A 17,517-nucleotide genomic window follows, 5' to 3' on the forward strand; every position below is an offset into this window, starting at 1 on the left:
GACACAAGTTTCCAAAATGCAATCCACATCCATACACAATCTGTAGCTTTCTGGTAAAAGAAGAACAGTAAGTTCAGAGTATATGCCTAGATTTAATCTCAGGTATCTCCAGTTCAGGGGACGCGGGTGGCGCTGTGGGTTAAACCACAGAGTCTAGGACTTGCTGATCAGAAGGTCGGCGGTTCGAATCCCTGCAACGGGATGAGCTCCCGTTGCTCGGTCCCTGCTCCTGCAGTTCGAAAGCACATCAAAGTGCAAGTAGATGAATAGGTACCGCTCCGGTGGGAAGGTAAACGGCATTTCCGTGCGCTGCTCTGGTTCGCCAGAAGCGGCTTAGTCATGCTGGCCACATGACCTGGAAGTTGTACACCGGCTCCCTCGGCCAGTAAAGTGAGATGAGCGCCGCAACCCCCTGAGTTGGCCACGACTGGACCTAATGGTCAGGGGTCCCTTTACCCTTTACCTTTATCTCCAGTTAGTTTGTAGGTAGCAGGACTGCAAGGAGAGACCCTCAACTAGATTTCTTGTACAGCTACTGCCAGTGTGAAAAATACTGAATTTGATGGTCTGATTCTGTATAAGGCAGCTCCACTTGTTCAAAATTCAAGATTAATGTTGCTTTTTTCTAGCAGACAGTAAAGTGCCATGGAGACTCTGTGTTAAACAGCTCTTCCTCCTCCTCCACTCACCAGACCAGCCTCTATTTGGTGCCAGAACAAGAGCACTTTTCAGATCAAAGTGATCTCGTAGCCTGACCTGGACTGAGTATCACACACACCTAAAAACCCTCACTATTGAGTCATTTATTTGCTACTGCTTTTGTTCAAGATAGTGAACAAAATAAACCAACAAAGGTCACAAAAATAGCTAATACGTATACAAACAATCAATTAAAAGGAGACATTAAAGAAGAGATAAAGTAGCACCAGAGATACAGAACACCCTTCGTGATTCACTGTGATCTCAGCCAAGCATCATGTGGTGCAGTGTAACAGCTAAGACACTCAGCCAGCTAAGGCAATCTCACTTTGAATCACTGCTTCACTCAAGAGCCCAGCACAGCCCCTCTACCTGCAACGCAGAAATAATACTCACCTGCCTTATCGGTAAGAGTCGTGTTCATATGTAGCAATAAACCAAAGTTTGTAATAAACCATAGTTTAATCATGAATGTGACTGCCTGCACAGTCCTTAGAATTCTTCGTTTATTTCTGGCTTTCTAGGTTTTGAAGTAAACCACAGTCCACTTTTGGATGACACAACAAGCCGAACTATGGCTTGTTTGAAGCATATACGTGCCAACGTAGGGGTGGAGGTAAGACCGTCTTTCAAATGTAACAAAATGGAAGCCCTATAAATTAAAATGGCTCCAAATTATCTTGAAGTATTAAGGTTATTCTAGTTTGATGTGCCCCAGAATATATTTAACATCCATACTCATGACAGATTTATATCTTGGCCCAAACCCTCTGAAGTGAGTTTTTGCCATAAATGGATTTATAAACAAATTCAACAAACAGCTGAGTTTTAAAAATCTGAATGTATGCAGTTTTATGTTATAACCTTAGTGTTTTCCATTTCCAAAAGCTAGAAATGAAAATAATTTCACCTTTTCAAACTACTAGTTAAGTTAATGATTGACGATGCAATCATTCCCTCTAATATCCTGGATGTGAAATCCCCCGGGACTTGCATTTAATCTTAAAACACATTATGTAAAAGTAGGATTCATAGATGGAACAAATTGTTGTTTTTTAGACAAAGAGGGAAAGAGCAAACAAACAAACAAATAAATTCAGCTGTTTAAAAGAGAGATAGATTTTGAGATAAAAAATATAACCCGAGCATAAAGTATGTGTGTCGTTCTTGAACCAATCACAGTGAAACTAATAGAAAAATCTGTTTCGGTTTCTTTTGAGATTCTTTCATTGTTGAATGTGCCTCTAGTTGATTTCATCAGGTAAGAAAAAGTGCAATTCATTACTAAGGTGGCTGGGGTACTGTACCATTCCTATTTAGAGAAAGAAATGGTGTATGGTACCATTTTGGCAAACACCATCAACAGCAATTCACGCATGCACATTAATCTGAAAAATGAAGAAGAGTAACATGGCAGACGTGTGAGAGGAAAAGCAGCACAACACCAATGCGACCATCTTTTCCGTCAACGTATTTGCTCCCACACAGTTTTGTAGAATCAAAACGCCTACCTGAGATGGAATATCAGACAGTCTGTAGTTGAGAGACTTGACAGGCAGATCAATGGCACCTAAAGCCACAAAAATGCCCATTGAAGGCAGGTTTAGCACCAACATCCCATGCTTAACACTGGCCTGAAAGGCTGTTCTGAATTCAAAGTTCCCAATGAAGGGTATGAATGACTAAAAAACAGGAATGGTTAAGAACTCTGCATCATCCTGCTGGTAACCCATATTATGAACCAAGCCCTCTGAATTCTACTCCAGAAAATGCCTTTTCTCCTTTCAAGCATGCTACTTTGTGGGATTACTTTATGACATCACCTTGCCAACAAAAGTCCATATAGTTCAAGCTATGGTTTTCCCAGTAGTGATGTATGGAAGTGAGAGCTGGACCATCAAGAAGGCTGATCGCCAAAGAATTGATGCTTTTGAATTATGGTGCTGGAGGAGACTCTTGAGAGTCCCATGGACTGCAAGAAGATCAAACCTATCCATTTTAAACAGAATCAGCCCCGAGTGCTCACTGGAAGGACAGATCCAGTACTTTGGCCACCTCATGAGAAGAGAAGACTCCCTGGAAAAGACCCTGATGTTGGGAAAGATGGAGGGCACAAGTAGAAGGGGACGGCAGAGGGTGAGATGGTTGGACTGTGTCCTCGAAGCTACGAACATGAGTCTGACCAAACTGCGGGAGGCAGTGGAAGACAGGAATGCCTGGCGTGCTCTGGTCCATGGGGTCACGAAGAGTCGGACACGACTAAACAACAACAACAAGAAAAAGTTGCACTGTTTCTAAAGGTGGGCAGTTGCTGCCCTATATTCAGGGATGTGTCTGTTCAGACCACAAGTGGAAGCTTCTGGAAGATTAAAAGCACTGACTTCCTGCAGCCATGGAATGGTCAATGCACACATCTGAGTGGAGACAGGCAGCCCCTTGTGTGGCAGCTACCGGTCGTTCCCATTTAAGGAATGAAAAGGAGCTGCTTCAATCAATTTACCTACATCAACGGCGAATCACATCCTAAGTGGCTCTGTCATTTAAGTGTCCGTGACAACCTTCACATGTCATTCTGCATATAATGTGAAGCATGAAAAGGAGAACGAAATACAGAAAAATAGATTCTCTCTCAACATCGGTAAAGAATGCTTCTTAGAAAGAGTAAAATGTCTCAGAGGGCTTAAGCTACCCGCACTCAATTATCACACCCCCTCACAAGCCCATACGCAGGAAAGCAACGATTCATCGCATTTAGCCCGCTGACACAACGCACACTGAGAAAAGGTACATTATCCTTCCCCTGCTAGTCACTTCATGAAAGGGACAAAGCTCCCTCAATTCCAATTCCTTTTAAAAACCTGTTCTTGTAAGCTTAGCAGAAAAAGAAGCTAGAGGCACCTGATGTGCGTTAAGAACAGAAGGATTTTGTTGGGGGTGGAGGGAGAATTAGGAGACACAGGTGCCAGGCCTTCTGTAGAATGTGCCCTTCTGCTCCATTAATTGCTGACATATCCTCCCCCCCTCCAACTCAGCCCCTCGGGAGAACAGCAGAGCAGCAGGCCCAGACTGGTACCCAGTAGCAACACCAGCAGCAAAAGTAGACAATTAGGTGCCAGAAGAAAAAGGGGGGGGGGGAGAGAGAGAAGATGCAGTTGCCTAGCAACCAGACAGCAGAAGCAGCTGTGTAGCAGGCCCAGGCTGGTACCCAGGCACTGACAAGCTAGCCAATTAGCACACTGTATTTAATGCTGATGTGGTTTCCTAGCAACAGGATGCAAAAGTCTGTCTGCGACACACTCTTCCCTCACATTTCTCCCCCCATCCCTCATTCAAACCATTACTTTCTTTTCTTTTGCCCTAATTGACAACTCTCTGCTGCTTTAAATTGCCATTATTATTTTTTTGTCCCTGGAGAGGTTAGGAGAACTTAAGAAGAAGAAAAAAGTAATAAGAGCTTTTAGTTTCAACTTCGCTTTAGCACTAAGAGCTCTGGATATATGACAAGCCAACAGCTGCAAAACCAGAAAACAAGGAGCAGGGAGATGTCAGTATTTCAGCCCACTGTATAAGCTTTTCTTAGAATATCATTCACAATATGGTAACCGCTAGCTTGGACCACCACTCTTACATTATTTCGCCACACGGCAAAAACCCTCCTGTTTAGGCAAGCGTCTGTTTTATTGGATAGATATACTTTTTATCTGATGTCCATCTTATTCACTGCAATTGTCTCTGATTTTATTATAATGCATTTGCGGAGGAATTTTATGCTATGTTGTGATGGGTTTCAATTGTTGTTAACTGCCCTGAGTAGCACGTAAGCACTAAAAAAGCCAGAATATAGATTTTTATATGATTTTGCCTTTTTCTTTTCATTTTATCCAACAGAAGTCTATTTATGACCTTGTCTGTTAGAACGCAGCGCACAGCATTAAAAGCAGATACCCAAAGTTTGTGGATCTGTGTCTGGGGGGAAAAAATGCAATCATCAGACCGAACACAAAAGACTAAATATTACCAATATGGCGAGGTAAGCTTGCTACGCAGGGTTAACAGTATCCACTGCCACATATTGAACATGCTAGACTGATGCGGTTTCCCTAAAACATGAGGCAACTGTGCACTGCTCACCAGAGGAATCTGACGCACTGCAGTTCAGAATCTTTGCCCCATTACGGCACATTCTTGGCAGCCGCTGGTACTCCCGAAGAGCTGGTTTCGGCCCCATGAATATATTCTCCCCAATCCAAAACTCTTGATCAGTTTTATTTGCCTAACACGGTCAGAGTAGGGTGCAATCTACACACAAATAAAAACCGCTCTGAAAATGTTTCTTCTTTTTAAGCGTTTTTTTAAAAAACACACACTGACTCACCATCGCTATCTAGCATCACATTGTATATTGCATTCAAAACACACTTTAAATGTTTTATTTGCAGCTACAGATAGGTAGCCGTGTTGGTCTGCCATAGTCAAAAAAAATTAAAAAATTCCTTCCAGTAGCACCTTAAAGACCAACTAAGTTAGTTCTTGGTATGAGCTTTCGTGTGCATGCACACTTCTTCAGATACACTGAAACAGAAGTCACCAGACCCTTCTATATAGTGAGAAGGTTTATTGGGTTTATTGCATGCTCTGGTGCCAGTGTCCGTGTTAAGTCTGGTTGTAGTATTATTGTGGGTTAGGAGTTGTTTAAGATTGGGTGGCTGTCTGTAGGCAATGAAAGGTCTTCCTCCCAGAGCTTGAGAAAGAGAACTGTCATTGTCCAGGAGAGGTTGTAGATCTCTGATGATGCGTTGTACTGTTTTAACCCAATCCCACCACCCTTCTGAGTAATACCCCTCCCCACCTTCTCACTATATAGAAGTGACTTCTGTTTCAGTGTATCTGAAGAAGTGTGCATGCACACGAAAGCTCATACCAAGAACTAACTTAGTTGGTCTTTAAGGTGCTACTGGAAGGAATTTTTTTATTTTATTTGCAGCTGTGTAGCTGAGTCCTAGTTGTCTTTCTAGTCGAGTGTTGTTTACTCAGCTCTCTAGGGTCTTGGGCAGAGAGAGCGCTCTCCCACCATCTGCTCTGTGTGCCTTTAAAAAACTGGGGATGCCAAGAATTTAATGTGAGGCCTTATGCACATGGAAGGTAAGCCCTACCAACAACGGCCCCTTCACCCCCCCCCCCATTTTTAATGGACATTTTGTTGGTGTGACCATCAACACATGCCTCTCTGAGCACTTAAGGAGGCAAGTGCCCTAGTGCATAAAATCCGCACAACGATTCTGAGTCATTTTTCTGCATCCCATCACAGCCATTTCAAAAGTGCATTGCGTCTGCACCAAAGTTTATAGGAATTAGTTATGCTGCTTGAGCCGCCATGTGAGTTCAAATGAAGCAAAAAAAACCAAAACCCAAGTCCCTTTCATCTTCAAGGAATCATAGATGTCGGCAACTGAGCCCAAGGCCTGGTTCCTTTGCATAATTTATGCCATTTTAACAAACGCCATTAATGTTTGTTACCTCCCCTTTACTCTCCATTCTCTCTCTCTCTTTTTCACATCTTCAGGTGCCCATCCCCTGCTAGGACTCCCTAGGTGGTCACTCTGGATTCCAGATCCCAACAGGATAAGGCTCCTCGTCAACCATCTTGGCAGGCCTGCCTCACCTGGCGCTCAGCTGACTGCTCTCCCCTGCCTGCCCCTCCTTGCTGCCATTAACTCTTTCTTGACCCAGTGTTGTTTCCCTGTTGCATCAGTCACCCCACTCTTCCATCACGTCGTGCTGCTTCTGAATAGACAAAGCCTGTCCCCCAAGCTGCCTCCCCATTCCATTTGTTTCTGCAAAGCGTGTTCTCCTTCATGGAGAGCACGTGTTGTGGTGGGGGCCGCCAGGACACTCCAAAGTTGGGGGGCGGGCTAATTGATCGTTGGCCACTGATGTGATTGGGGCTTCCCTTGTTGCTGGGAAGAAGTTAATGTTGCCATTTGTTGATTGACAGCCAGAAATGCTAAAACTCCTTGCACGAGGCTAGGGCTTCCTCTTTTCGCCCGTGCATCAGATTGCCCATCCCTCCCTCCCTAGAATAGGGTTGTTCGCTTTGACCTTGTTATGCCTGTCATGGGGTCACCTGCTCTTGGGGCAGGGGCCCGGTAGGAATTTTGTCCATCTGGCTGATTGGCTGGGGCCATTTGATTTTTGCCTACTGCGTAGCAAATCATCACAACTTGTAAGGTTCGCGGTTAGGCATTGGTTTATGGTTTGGTTGGTTGAGGGGCATGGATTGGCTGTGCCTGCCCCTCTAATGCTGCTGCTGCAAAGGATTCCGTTAAAGGAATTGGGAGCTAACTATTGCTTGTCCACTCTGTCAAGGGGGCTCGGGCCATAGCAATGAGCTCCTGGTTGCATTTGGGGTGAGGGCAGCTTCCCTGCTCCGCGTAACCCCCAAGTGTATTCCCCCATTCTGACTTTCGCATCGTGTGGAATGTCAGTCTGTCCCCCATGGTGGGGGCAGATAGTCGCAACCAATGCCTACGCAACCACTCACAAATTTGTATTTTAATAAAGTTGTGGCCAAAATTATGCCAAAAATCAAACAAAAATTTCTGTGTGATGTGTGAGTTATAGGGGTGGACCTGGGGACCTCGACACGCAACAAAAGCACTGCAAGTCTCTACAAGGTGCTGCTCTAAGCATCATTTCGGATTCAAATTGAGGCTCGAGCCAAACTAACCCTTCCATAGAAGGGTCTTCATTTAATTTTAAAGGCACATTTCCCCATCAAAATATCTTGCTTCCCTTCTTAGACAATGGCACATTTATACCCTGTGAATTACTTTTTTTTTTTTTTTTTTTTTTTTTTTGCTTTTGTTCAACCTAAATTAGCTCTCCTTCTGTCACTTGATTCAGTGGCATTTGCTGAGATGGGGCTGGAAAATTCTCTTCCACCCCCCCCCCCAAGAAGCCAAACTGTCACTGCTTGCAGAAGTATCTGCCATGCAATTAAAACAGGGGGCAAATGTGTTAAAGCTAGATTTATGCCCCCAGTCAATTAAGTACCAGTTCTATTTCAGTTCCTCACACCCACGAAATAGGTGCTCTTTCTCCCAACTGCAGACCTCACTTTCCCCTGCCACCTAGAGTGCTCTTTCGCACATCTTTTCCCATATGACAAGCGACTTCTCCATTTTACTCCGGGCCAAAATCTGGTCCCACCTTTTTGCACGTTCGTCCTTAGCAACGTCTCCTTGGCGCAACATAAATTAGCACCACCACTAAAAAAACACAAAAAAAACCACCCTTCAGTTAACTGAGACCAACAAAATAATTAAAAAGAAGGATCTGCTTCTTGTTCTGCTCAGCTGAATTAAACTCCTTTCCCTACACAGTGGCTCCACCAAACAGTTGCATTCCAAACTCTTCATTTGCCAGAAATTACAATATTCAGAGGGAACTGTGCCTCGTGCCAAAGTCAGACCATGGATCCATCTGGCCTATAGTGATTGGTAGTGGCACACCAGTTTCAGGTGTGAGTCACTCGGGAGCCCTGCCTTGGACCTTGGACCTTTGGTTTGCACAACATGATCTACCGTTGAGCTATGCGTATCTGCGTTTTAACAGAGCGGAAGATTACGAGTCATAGGGGTGTGGAGAGGGTGTGTCTGAACTTAACAGCGCTTAAGCTTAAGCTATATTCTGAATGTTAGCATTGCTTTATAGATTATAAATGCTGTGTTGATCTGTTAATCATATAATATGACTTTTGCTTTAATTGTGACGTTCAGCTTATTTTTTTAAAATTGTTGACAGTGTTTTATAGATTGTCATTGTTTCATTCTATATGGTTTAAGCTGTATTTGTGATGTTTTACTGTGTTCCATTGGGTTATCATTCTTTGCTGTCAGTAAGCCGCTTTGAGGTTCATTTGAATGAAAAGCAGCACAGAAATATAATAAATCAAATCAAGTGGGAAAACCCTCCCTTCTCTCTGTCCTCTCCCCTCTCCTTCTGCCTGCGTCAGTCCCCTCGACAGCAAGGGACCAGGTGTTTTGTGCTTTGCTTTCAACTTTGCAGTCAGTGGAATGCATATGGATCTTCACAGGCAAAATCAAGGGTGCATTCTGTGGTCACCCCCAAGGCCGCCCTACAGCAAATCTCATCTGTCCACCAGAGTTTGCAAGATGATTGCTTGAGACACTGCATGGCAGAAGAAACCCATCCACTTATGTTCAAGCCTTTGTCTTTCCGTTTTATTGTAGAGATGCGGAGCAATTAAGCCACACAGAGCCTCCTCTTCTCTTGCACATGAGAGCGCTACCAGCAGCCAAAGGGAAAAATAATATCTCACAATCTTTTCAGACCTTCAGTTCAGCTGTCAACTGAGCCAAGTGGCTGGCAGCCATTGGCACTGCCAAGCATGTTCACAATTGACAGTGTATTACGCTGATGATGGTTCCAAGAAGCTACGGCTGCGTGGAAAGACAAAGGACCCAGCAAAATAACTGCTCCGTGGCTGTAATCTTGGGTACGTGTGCTTGGGATCCTGACAATACACCCCAAAATTTCCAAACCACACCCCTTTAATACTTCCTATTTTGGTTTTGGAGGCAATTTAGCTCTCTTCTTGCATAAGTAATGCTAGCTTTATTGTCGAGAGGGATCAGACGGTGCAGATTGAGAAAGGCAAGTCATGTAAACATAAGCACAGCTGTTCTGGGTCAGACCTCTGGGCCCACCCAGCCCAGTATCTCATTTGCAATAGTGATCAGGTCCAGAAATGTAACTACACAAGCGAGGTGAGAGGGTGCTTCATTCTATGTATCTAGCATGTGAAGGTGTCAGGGACAACACGTATAGGAGGGCTATATCCTGCACATAGCCTCTGACCTTCTTTCTCTTTCCGATGAATTTGTTCAAGGCTAAAAGGTGTGGCCCAGAGCTGGGGGAGTCAGAAGGTAGATTGGGATTCACTGGTAGATATCTGGGTGATTTGCATTTGAATGGCAAGGGAAATTCCCAACTGAAAGCTACAAAAAGCATCTCCCCTCACTAAATGAAATGAACAAAGCTTAGAACAGGGCCAGGAAAGACGGAGTTCAGTTCTGAAACTAAATACTAGTTCTACTTCTGAGTACAAGCTCAGTAGGAATCATGCCAGAACCTTAATTCAAGGGTGTGTCCACTCCCTGAAGCCATTTTTTACACCTGGTTTCACCTTTTGTTCAAAGAAGTTCTAGTCCTGCATGTCTGAAGGCTGCCTCCCGATGACCTAGAACACAACACAGCTTTCCGCTGCTAGTTGACTGCTGCCAGGAAGTCTCGATCTCACCAGTATCAGGTTTGAAAACTAGACTCACCAAATGTCCATGAAACCCAACCCCCTTGCTCTTCTCACACCAGACCATTCAAATATCAGCCTACGCTGATGGACCAAAGTGTTCCACAATCGGATAACAGGGCTCATCTACAACTTATGAGTAAACTGAAATTATTACCTCCAGTGGCATGAGAAGCACTAATACCAAACATGGATCATATAGCACTTTAGGGAGTTCAGAGCACTTCACTTTAGGTTTAGAACAAAGGAAGCTGCCTTTTATGGATTCAGCCCATCGGTCCATCTAGATCAGTCATCTAGACCAGGGCTGAGGAACCTCTAGCCCTCAGATGCTGTTGGACTACAACTCCCATCATGCCATCAACTCCCAGCTCCATGATGAGCACTTTGGTGTGATGTCCAAACTGACAAAACATAGTTATGAGCATCATTTTGCTAATAGTTTGGATTTTAAATTATTATTAGAGCAAACCATGGTTTGGTGTGCTGCTGGAACGGAACCCACAGTTTGCCCAGCACCTTGGTCCTTGAACAAAGAGGTGATTTTAAGCCACTACAATGCAGAAACTCTACAGCACAACGAATAGTTCAGTCTTTGAGAATCCTCTGCATAATATTAATTTCTACAAGCCCAGGAAATTTATCTTTATAAGGGTGGAAACCTATCTCTAGGAACTCTCTTTTATAAAGACATGTTAATGGCATGGTGGCATTATCATCAAAGACTGCATGTTCAACAGCAAAATTGAGGAAACTGACTCAGCAGTTCCTTTAGAAGCAAAAAATAGCACAGCAGTCATGGAACTGTATCATCCTCATGAGCAAAGCTGAGAAAGAGAGCAGAGACATTAATCAATTGCAGAATAATTATTTTGAGAAATGTTCTGAGAGTAGAGAGAGTGTAGAGAAAGAAGATGGGATAGCTCAACTCATGTAATCCGAATATTTAGAGGGGAAAGAGCTTATGGAGAACTGCCTGTTTAAAAGCTCACTCATTTCAATTTGTTATTTTCTTCCTTTTTCCGCTGAGAAATTCTGACACAAGGACTTTTGCAATCCACATTGTGCATACTAAGACTGTGCTACTGGAAGGAATTTTTTTAAGACTGTAGAGTTCAGCTAGAAGTTTATACCGTGGGCCTCCTTGAATGTCTAAAATCATTTCTACAGTGAAAAGCTCTACATGAAGAGGATACAGTTTGCTAGACAAAAAAATAAACCCTGACTGGGACACCTGGATTCAAACTTGTGGTCAGCCATAGGTATCTGTGGCCTTGGGCAAAACACTCTATGTCAGCTGCCACATCTGAACATGGGAAGAAGCAATGACCTTGCAAGATTACTCTGGAAAGAATTAAGGAGGTGGTGTTTTACAAGTGTGATGGCATGGTAAATGATGATGATGCAAAATCAACAGCACAAAATTATTCCTAGGGAACATCTCAAGTTTTGGGGTGTTTCTTTACAATTATTTGAAACTTTTTTTTTAAAGTACTCTTAAGATACTGAGAGGAAGCCCCAGCTCAAAGGTGTAGAAACACCACCACCCAGAAAAATTCCTTGATCCTGGCACAAGTGACATTTCTAAGCACACTGAGAAGTGTCATTTCAACTACCAGCCTAAGAACATATTTGCACCTTTATAAATAATCACTATAGTTTAAACAGAAATACAGTATGTCTCAGCAGAGTGGGGAAGTCTGTGACCTGTGTGTTTGCTCAGTCTGCTGTCCAAATATCAACTGTTTGTGGGATGGGAACCAGGGTGGAGGTCTTTCGAAGTTTACATTTCTTTTGATGATAGGACTAAAGCCGTTTCCCTCAAGGTTTTTTACAGAATCCTATTAGTTCACAGACTTCACCACTTGAAATGCATGCGACCAACACAAAGCTAAACTGATTAGAATCCAGCCCACTCTTCTGTCCTCAACTCATTCCATCAAAGAACTGCCAGACTCATAAACCAGGTGTGAAATAAAGCCAATTCACTCACCCCCTTGAGCTAACAGCATTGACAGTGCATTAATCCTGCTACATTAATCCGCATCATTCACGGAGAGAATATATGCTATACTTGGAGGTGCTTTCTGTGACCAAGATATGCAAAGCTAGATGCTTCAAACAAATAGCAAAAAGATTTTCACATCCAATGACCTGTGCACCCCATTGGCTGTGTTTGCATGTAACAGTAATCCAGATTTCACAAACAATGTGCTCCCAACATGCTCTCACTTTGCTCCTCCCCTGGCATGAGTGGGGTGAACAAACCAGCAAACCTTGGCTTTCCATTACCTAAAAACTCACGATCATGGTTAAAGCCCTGGTTGCTCTGTTCGCTTGAAGATCGTGTCTTGCAAATGCTGCTTGCTCACAGTAAACTAGAATATGTGGCATAGCATTACATGTGAACACAGGCTTTGCATCCCCAGTGTTTTGGGGGAATTCTGAAACGTGTGCCAAATGCAGGGAAACCTGAGACTCTTTCAGGGGTCTTCCACGCAAGCAAGGTCATACTCAGATAGCAAATTCCCACCCCGCACTTCAGAAACACATGGAACACATTGCTCCAAACCATCTTCCAATAGACAACTCTCATCTAGGGACTTCCAACTCTGAACGTAACAAACAAACAAACAAACAAGCAAGCACGAGACCCAAGCATCCAACGTAAGTACCTGTGTGAGTCCTCTGGTGCGCTTTTAAGTGTGAGCTCTTTGTATAAACCTTCCGGCACCCATTAAACTGACAGCGATGAACCCTCTTCTTGTTTTCCGGCAAAGCATCTGCCCCCGTCCCTCCTTGCTCGCTGTCACTGAGCGCACACTTTGTTGTGCTGGCCGGTGCTACCACACCGACTTTTATAGAGCTGAGGGCGGTCTTCTTTGCAACTAACTTCAGCGTAACTGTGCCATCCACCGCGGAGACAGTCTGTGAGGTTTTTACAAGATGGCGACTGAGCTCAGGGGAGGAGGGAGGCGTTAGTGAGGTCACTGCGTTGAGTTGGGCCTGGTTAACGGCAGTATAGCCCTCTGTGGAGGAGCTGGTAGGCTGCAAGCTGAGGCAAGTCTCGGACAAGAGTTTGTCCCGCGAAACGATAACGTCCATGTTGGAATTCTTGTCGCAAGGACTCATGTCTACAGGTAACAAGAGGGGGTCCAGCTGCTGGATGGTGTCTTCTGTGTCCTGAGCGGAGGCAGTGTGGAGGAAACAGTCCAACTCATCACCAAAGCTCTCCGATATCTTCCTGGGCTCCGTCTGAAGGTAGCGTTCCAGCTCAAGGCATGTCTGCAGACAGAGAAGGAAGACGTCATTAGATCACCCAATCCAGCAGTTGCCAACACTGCCGAGAAACAGAAGACAGACACAGGGGTAGGGAACGCATGGCCCTCCAGGTACCGCTCGATTCCCATCATTGGCAAGGCCAATGGGAATGATGAGAAGTGTAGCTCAGAAATATCTGGAGGGCCACAGCTGCCCCATCCCTTCCCTAATTAGCGGAAACATATGGATAGGCCAAAACAGTCATAAGAAAAGAAAGGAGAAATACATTATCTGCTGTGCTATAGCTCAGTCGGTATAGCACAAGACTTTTCATATCAGGGTGGTTGGTTCAAAGACCCATGTTGGGTAAGAGATTCCTGCTTTGCAGAGAGTTGGACACGATGACCCTCAAGATCCCTTCCAATTCCACAATTCTATGAATTTCCCCACAGAATAACAGCTACAAGTGCCACTTCTCCTCCATTCTGGGAGGAGGACAGCAGAGGCCCTTTCCAGTTGCCTAGCAACCCCAAGAGCAACCACTTGTGAACCAACCCCCAACGCTAGGAGGCTGCTCCACAATCAGTCAAATTCCTTCCCCTCCCCAATCCATCTGAAAGGTTTGCTTAGCACACAAGCAGACTATTCGCAGGCTGCAGTTGCATCTTCTCTGGGGTCCTGGCACAAATACCTCTGTGCCAAACAGGGGAAGCTTTAGTTTTTGTGGGGTGGAAGGCACAGAAAGTGCTCCTCTACAGTGCAAACCAAATTACTTTCGGCCCAGTGGCTCATAGCTCCTTTCAGCAGGGCAAGAGGAACCAGCGGGGAAAGCTCCTTGAGGCTCTGCTCGGAACCGCTAGCTGTTGGTGTAAATGCCAGGCCACCGGGACAGAAAAGTGGGATATCGAAAGTGCTGTAACAGTCCATTTATATAGGCCAGCCTTTTACATTTTAGCCTTTCCACACAATGCTGAGTAGTCAAGGGAAAACACCCAGAGAACAAGAGTTGGTATAACATACAAACCAGTGTAAGGTCCACTCCCCACCCCCACCCCCACCCCCACCCCCCAGGTAGAATTCAGTAAGTATTCTACGCAACTGGTGCACATTTAACTTGTGTGCATTCAGCTTTACATGCCTGGCAAACAAACAAAACAAAACCAAATTTAAAAGGGGGGACTGAGCGCAGGAGAAAAAAGTCTTTGGCAATCCCACCCGCCATTGCACTCAATACGGTTTGACTACACTTGATTTTGGCTTTAGGCGCTATCCCTGATACGTTGCCTCTGTGTAAGTTGAGGGCTTACTGTATTAGGATGTTCCTTCTTTCTATCACAGGGCTGAAATATTTGCCCCCCCCTCTCTCTTCCTGGCCTCAGTTTACTCTCTGCTGCACAGAAAACTCTTAAGAGCATGTAATCCCCAGGTTAGCAAGCGTGGAGGCTGCTATGTCTAACGCCAGTCATTAGAAATCTCCACTGCCTGGACATTAAAATGCTGGATTCGGGCTCCAAACTTCCTGTGGAGAGGGCAAGGGGGGGAGCTGTCCCTTTAAGGCATTACTCCTCTTATGACAACCATAGTGGTCCTGACAGACTTCGAGCCTTGTCATTAATTTTCCATAAAGAACAGTTCTCCGCAAGCCCCCTTTGAGGCAAGGCCTGATGCTTCAGAAACCTATAATTATTCTTGTATCCCCCCCCCCCCCGTGGTCTTTGCACCTGTGTCAGTTCAAGATACCAGCTGGTCAAGCCTTGCCTTCTGCCTTGGAAACAAAACCACCTCCTCAAGGCCATCTCCCTCAAAAAATAAAAAACGGGGGAGAGAACTCAAAAGGTTGGACGGGCGGAGAGGGGAAAAAAAGAGGACAAAGTGAAAAAGATACAGCTTTCAACAACAGGAACAAAACCCCAAAACACACCATGGCTAGACAAGGTTCTGATAAGGCTAAGCGATATATGGCTCTATTTTCAGGATACAGAAAGTATCCATTAAAAAAAAAAATTAAAGGGGTTGCTTACGTTTTAAAGCACAATGCTAATCAAGTGGAGGTGGGAACGAAAGAAACAATTTGTTGCACATTGATTGCTATGATTTCGAAGTTCATATATCAGTATTTTTTCCCTGTGGCTTGTCCACCGTTGGGGAGAAGCTGCTATTGAATTAGGCTGCACACTTACTAGTGACTGAAACCCGCTGAACACAGCAAGACAAAATTCTGGGTAAACCTGTGTGGGGTTGTGCTGCAAGGCTGTTGTGAAAGCAGCACAACCTGCCTGCCACATTCCCAATGGTCATCTGCAAATTAATTATATGAAGCCAAATATGCATTGTTATCTTTAGCCTTCCAGTTCACAGGATTCTTCTGTCTTTAACACTTCGTCTGTGCCATTAGAGAAGAACTAAAGATAAAATATTTGCAAAACAAAATGAGGAAGGGCCGTCCTCCTTTGAACCCCAATTCTCATCCGCCTGCTCTTTGCTACAAGTTGACGCTTTTTCATGCATTACAGAGATTCTTTCTTCACATGCAATTTTGCTGCTCCGGAAAACATCAAATACCTTACATAACCTTCTTCCTTCTCAGTCCGACATCACAAGTAAAAAAACACACACAAAAACAAGATCTCCGGTTGCCAAGCTTATGTTATAAAACAAATTTGTTGGCATAACACCGCCACCCTGGCCCCCAAATGGAGAATGAGAAGAAGGTGCTGTTGTTTTATTATTTATCTTTTTGCAAAAATTATCGTCAACCACCATGGTGGTGAACACCATAAAACAGTAAAAATTGCATCCATAAAACAAATTCAAATACGTTGCAAATTGGAGTATCAAATTACTGTATCAACATAGATGGATCACCCCGCAATGAAAGCCTTGAGTGAACAGGTGAGCGTAAATGCCAGGATGGAAGGTGCCTGTTCTGCTGTTCATTGGAAGCACATTCTCAAAGGCAGGTGCTACCACACGAAAGACCCTGCTCTTAGTAGACGTAAGGTGAACTTTGGAGAAAACAGAACTACTAAGAGGGCCTCTTGCAAGGGCAGAAGTGACCACACAGGGGAATAAAAAAATGTAAGGCCTCCCTGAAGGTAATCTGGTTCAGAGTCCCAAATATGCTAATAGGTAAAGGTAAAGGGACCCCTGACAGTTAAGTCCAGTCGCGAACGACTCTGGGGATGCACACTCATCTCGCTCTATAGGTCGAGGGAGCTGGAGTTTGTCCGCAGACAGCTTCTGGGTCATGTGGCCAGAATGACTAAGCAGCACACGGAAACGCTGTTTCCCTTCCCGCTGGAGTGGTACCTATTTATCTACTTGCACTTTGACGTGCTTTTGAACTGCTAGGTGGAAGACCTTAAACCTGACGCACTATCTTACCCAGACCCTGTGGGACTCATGCATCTTTTTGGCTTGGCGATTTAATTTAACATGCTGCTATTATTTTCTGAGGTGTGTGTAAAATGACTGTATTTTGCTTTATTCCTGGTGATTGCTATTCATTATTTGGTGTTTACATTGCTTCATGCTATTATTAGTATACAAAAAAATGACAAGCACACACACACAAGATCCAGCAGCATACTGGCAGCCAGTGAAGCTCTTTCAGGACAAGTGTTAGTCACCTCCTTGAGCAGCCTTGCTGCCATATTCTGCACTATAAAGTTTCTATTCTGCCGTAGAAACTTTCATTGCACAAAACATTCAGAAATGCATTAAGACTCATCTGTCCAATTCTACTCGTACCCACTTGGCTTTTTCTGTTGCATTTCACTGCGCTGTTCAAGAGGCCCACCTTTTGGCGTGTGCTAGTTAGCAATGTGGAGTGATTATTTTCCCCCCAGAAAACATTACTTGCAAAAACGTGCTTTATTTGTTTTTTCATGGAACATTTTATTTCGTAAATTCATTAGTCACAATGAATGCATGCCAACTGCAACTATAACATTAGACAAGCTTCAACATTCTAGCTCTGCTCGCTAAATACAGTGGTACCTCGGGTTAAGTACTTAATTCGTTCCGGAGGTCCATTCTTAACCTGAAACTGTTCTTAACCTGAAGCACCACTTTAGCTAATGGGGCCTCCTGCTGCCGCCACGCCGCCAGAGCCTGATTTCTGTTCTCATCCTGAAGCAAAGTTCTTAACCTGAAGCACTATTTCTGGGTTAGCGGAGTCTGTAACCTGAAGTGTATGTAACCTGAAGTGCATGTAACCTGAGGTA

General features: G+C 44.3%; 1 protein-coding gene across 1 annotated transcript in view; it reads right to left on the bottom strand.

Annotated features, from left to right (window-relative positions):
- Positions 1-17,517, bottom strand: part of KLF7 (KLF transcription factor 7) — a 96,409-nt gene that overhangs the window by 29,993 nt on the left and 48,899 nt on the right. The window contains exon 2 of the mRNA XM_081849276.1: positions 12,706-13,315. Within this exon, the coding sequence (XP_081705402.1) occupies positions 12,706-13,315 (610 nt within the window). The remainder of the gene's footprint in view (positions 1-12,705; positions 13,316-17,517) is intronic.

Source organism: Podarcis erhardii (assembly GCF_964252035.2).
Source record: "Podarcis erhardii genome assembly, chromosome: 1".
Classification (NCBI taxonomy): Eukaryota; Metazoa; Chordata; class Lepidosauria; order Squamata; family Lacertidae; genus Podarcis; species Podarcis erhardii.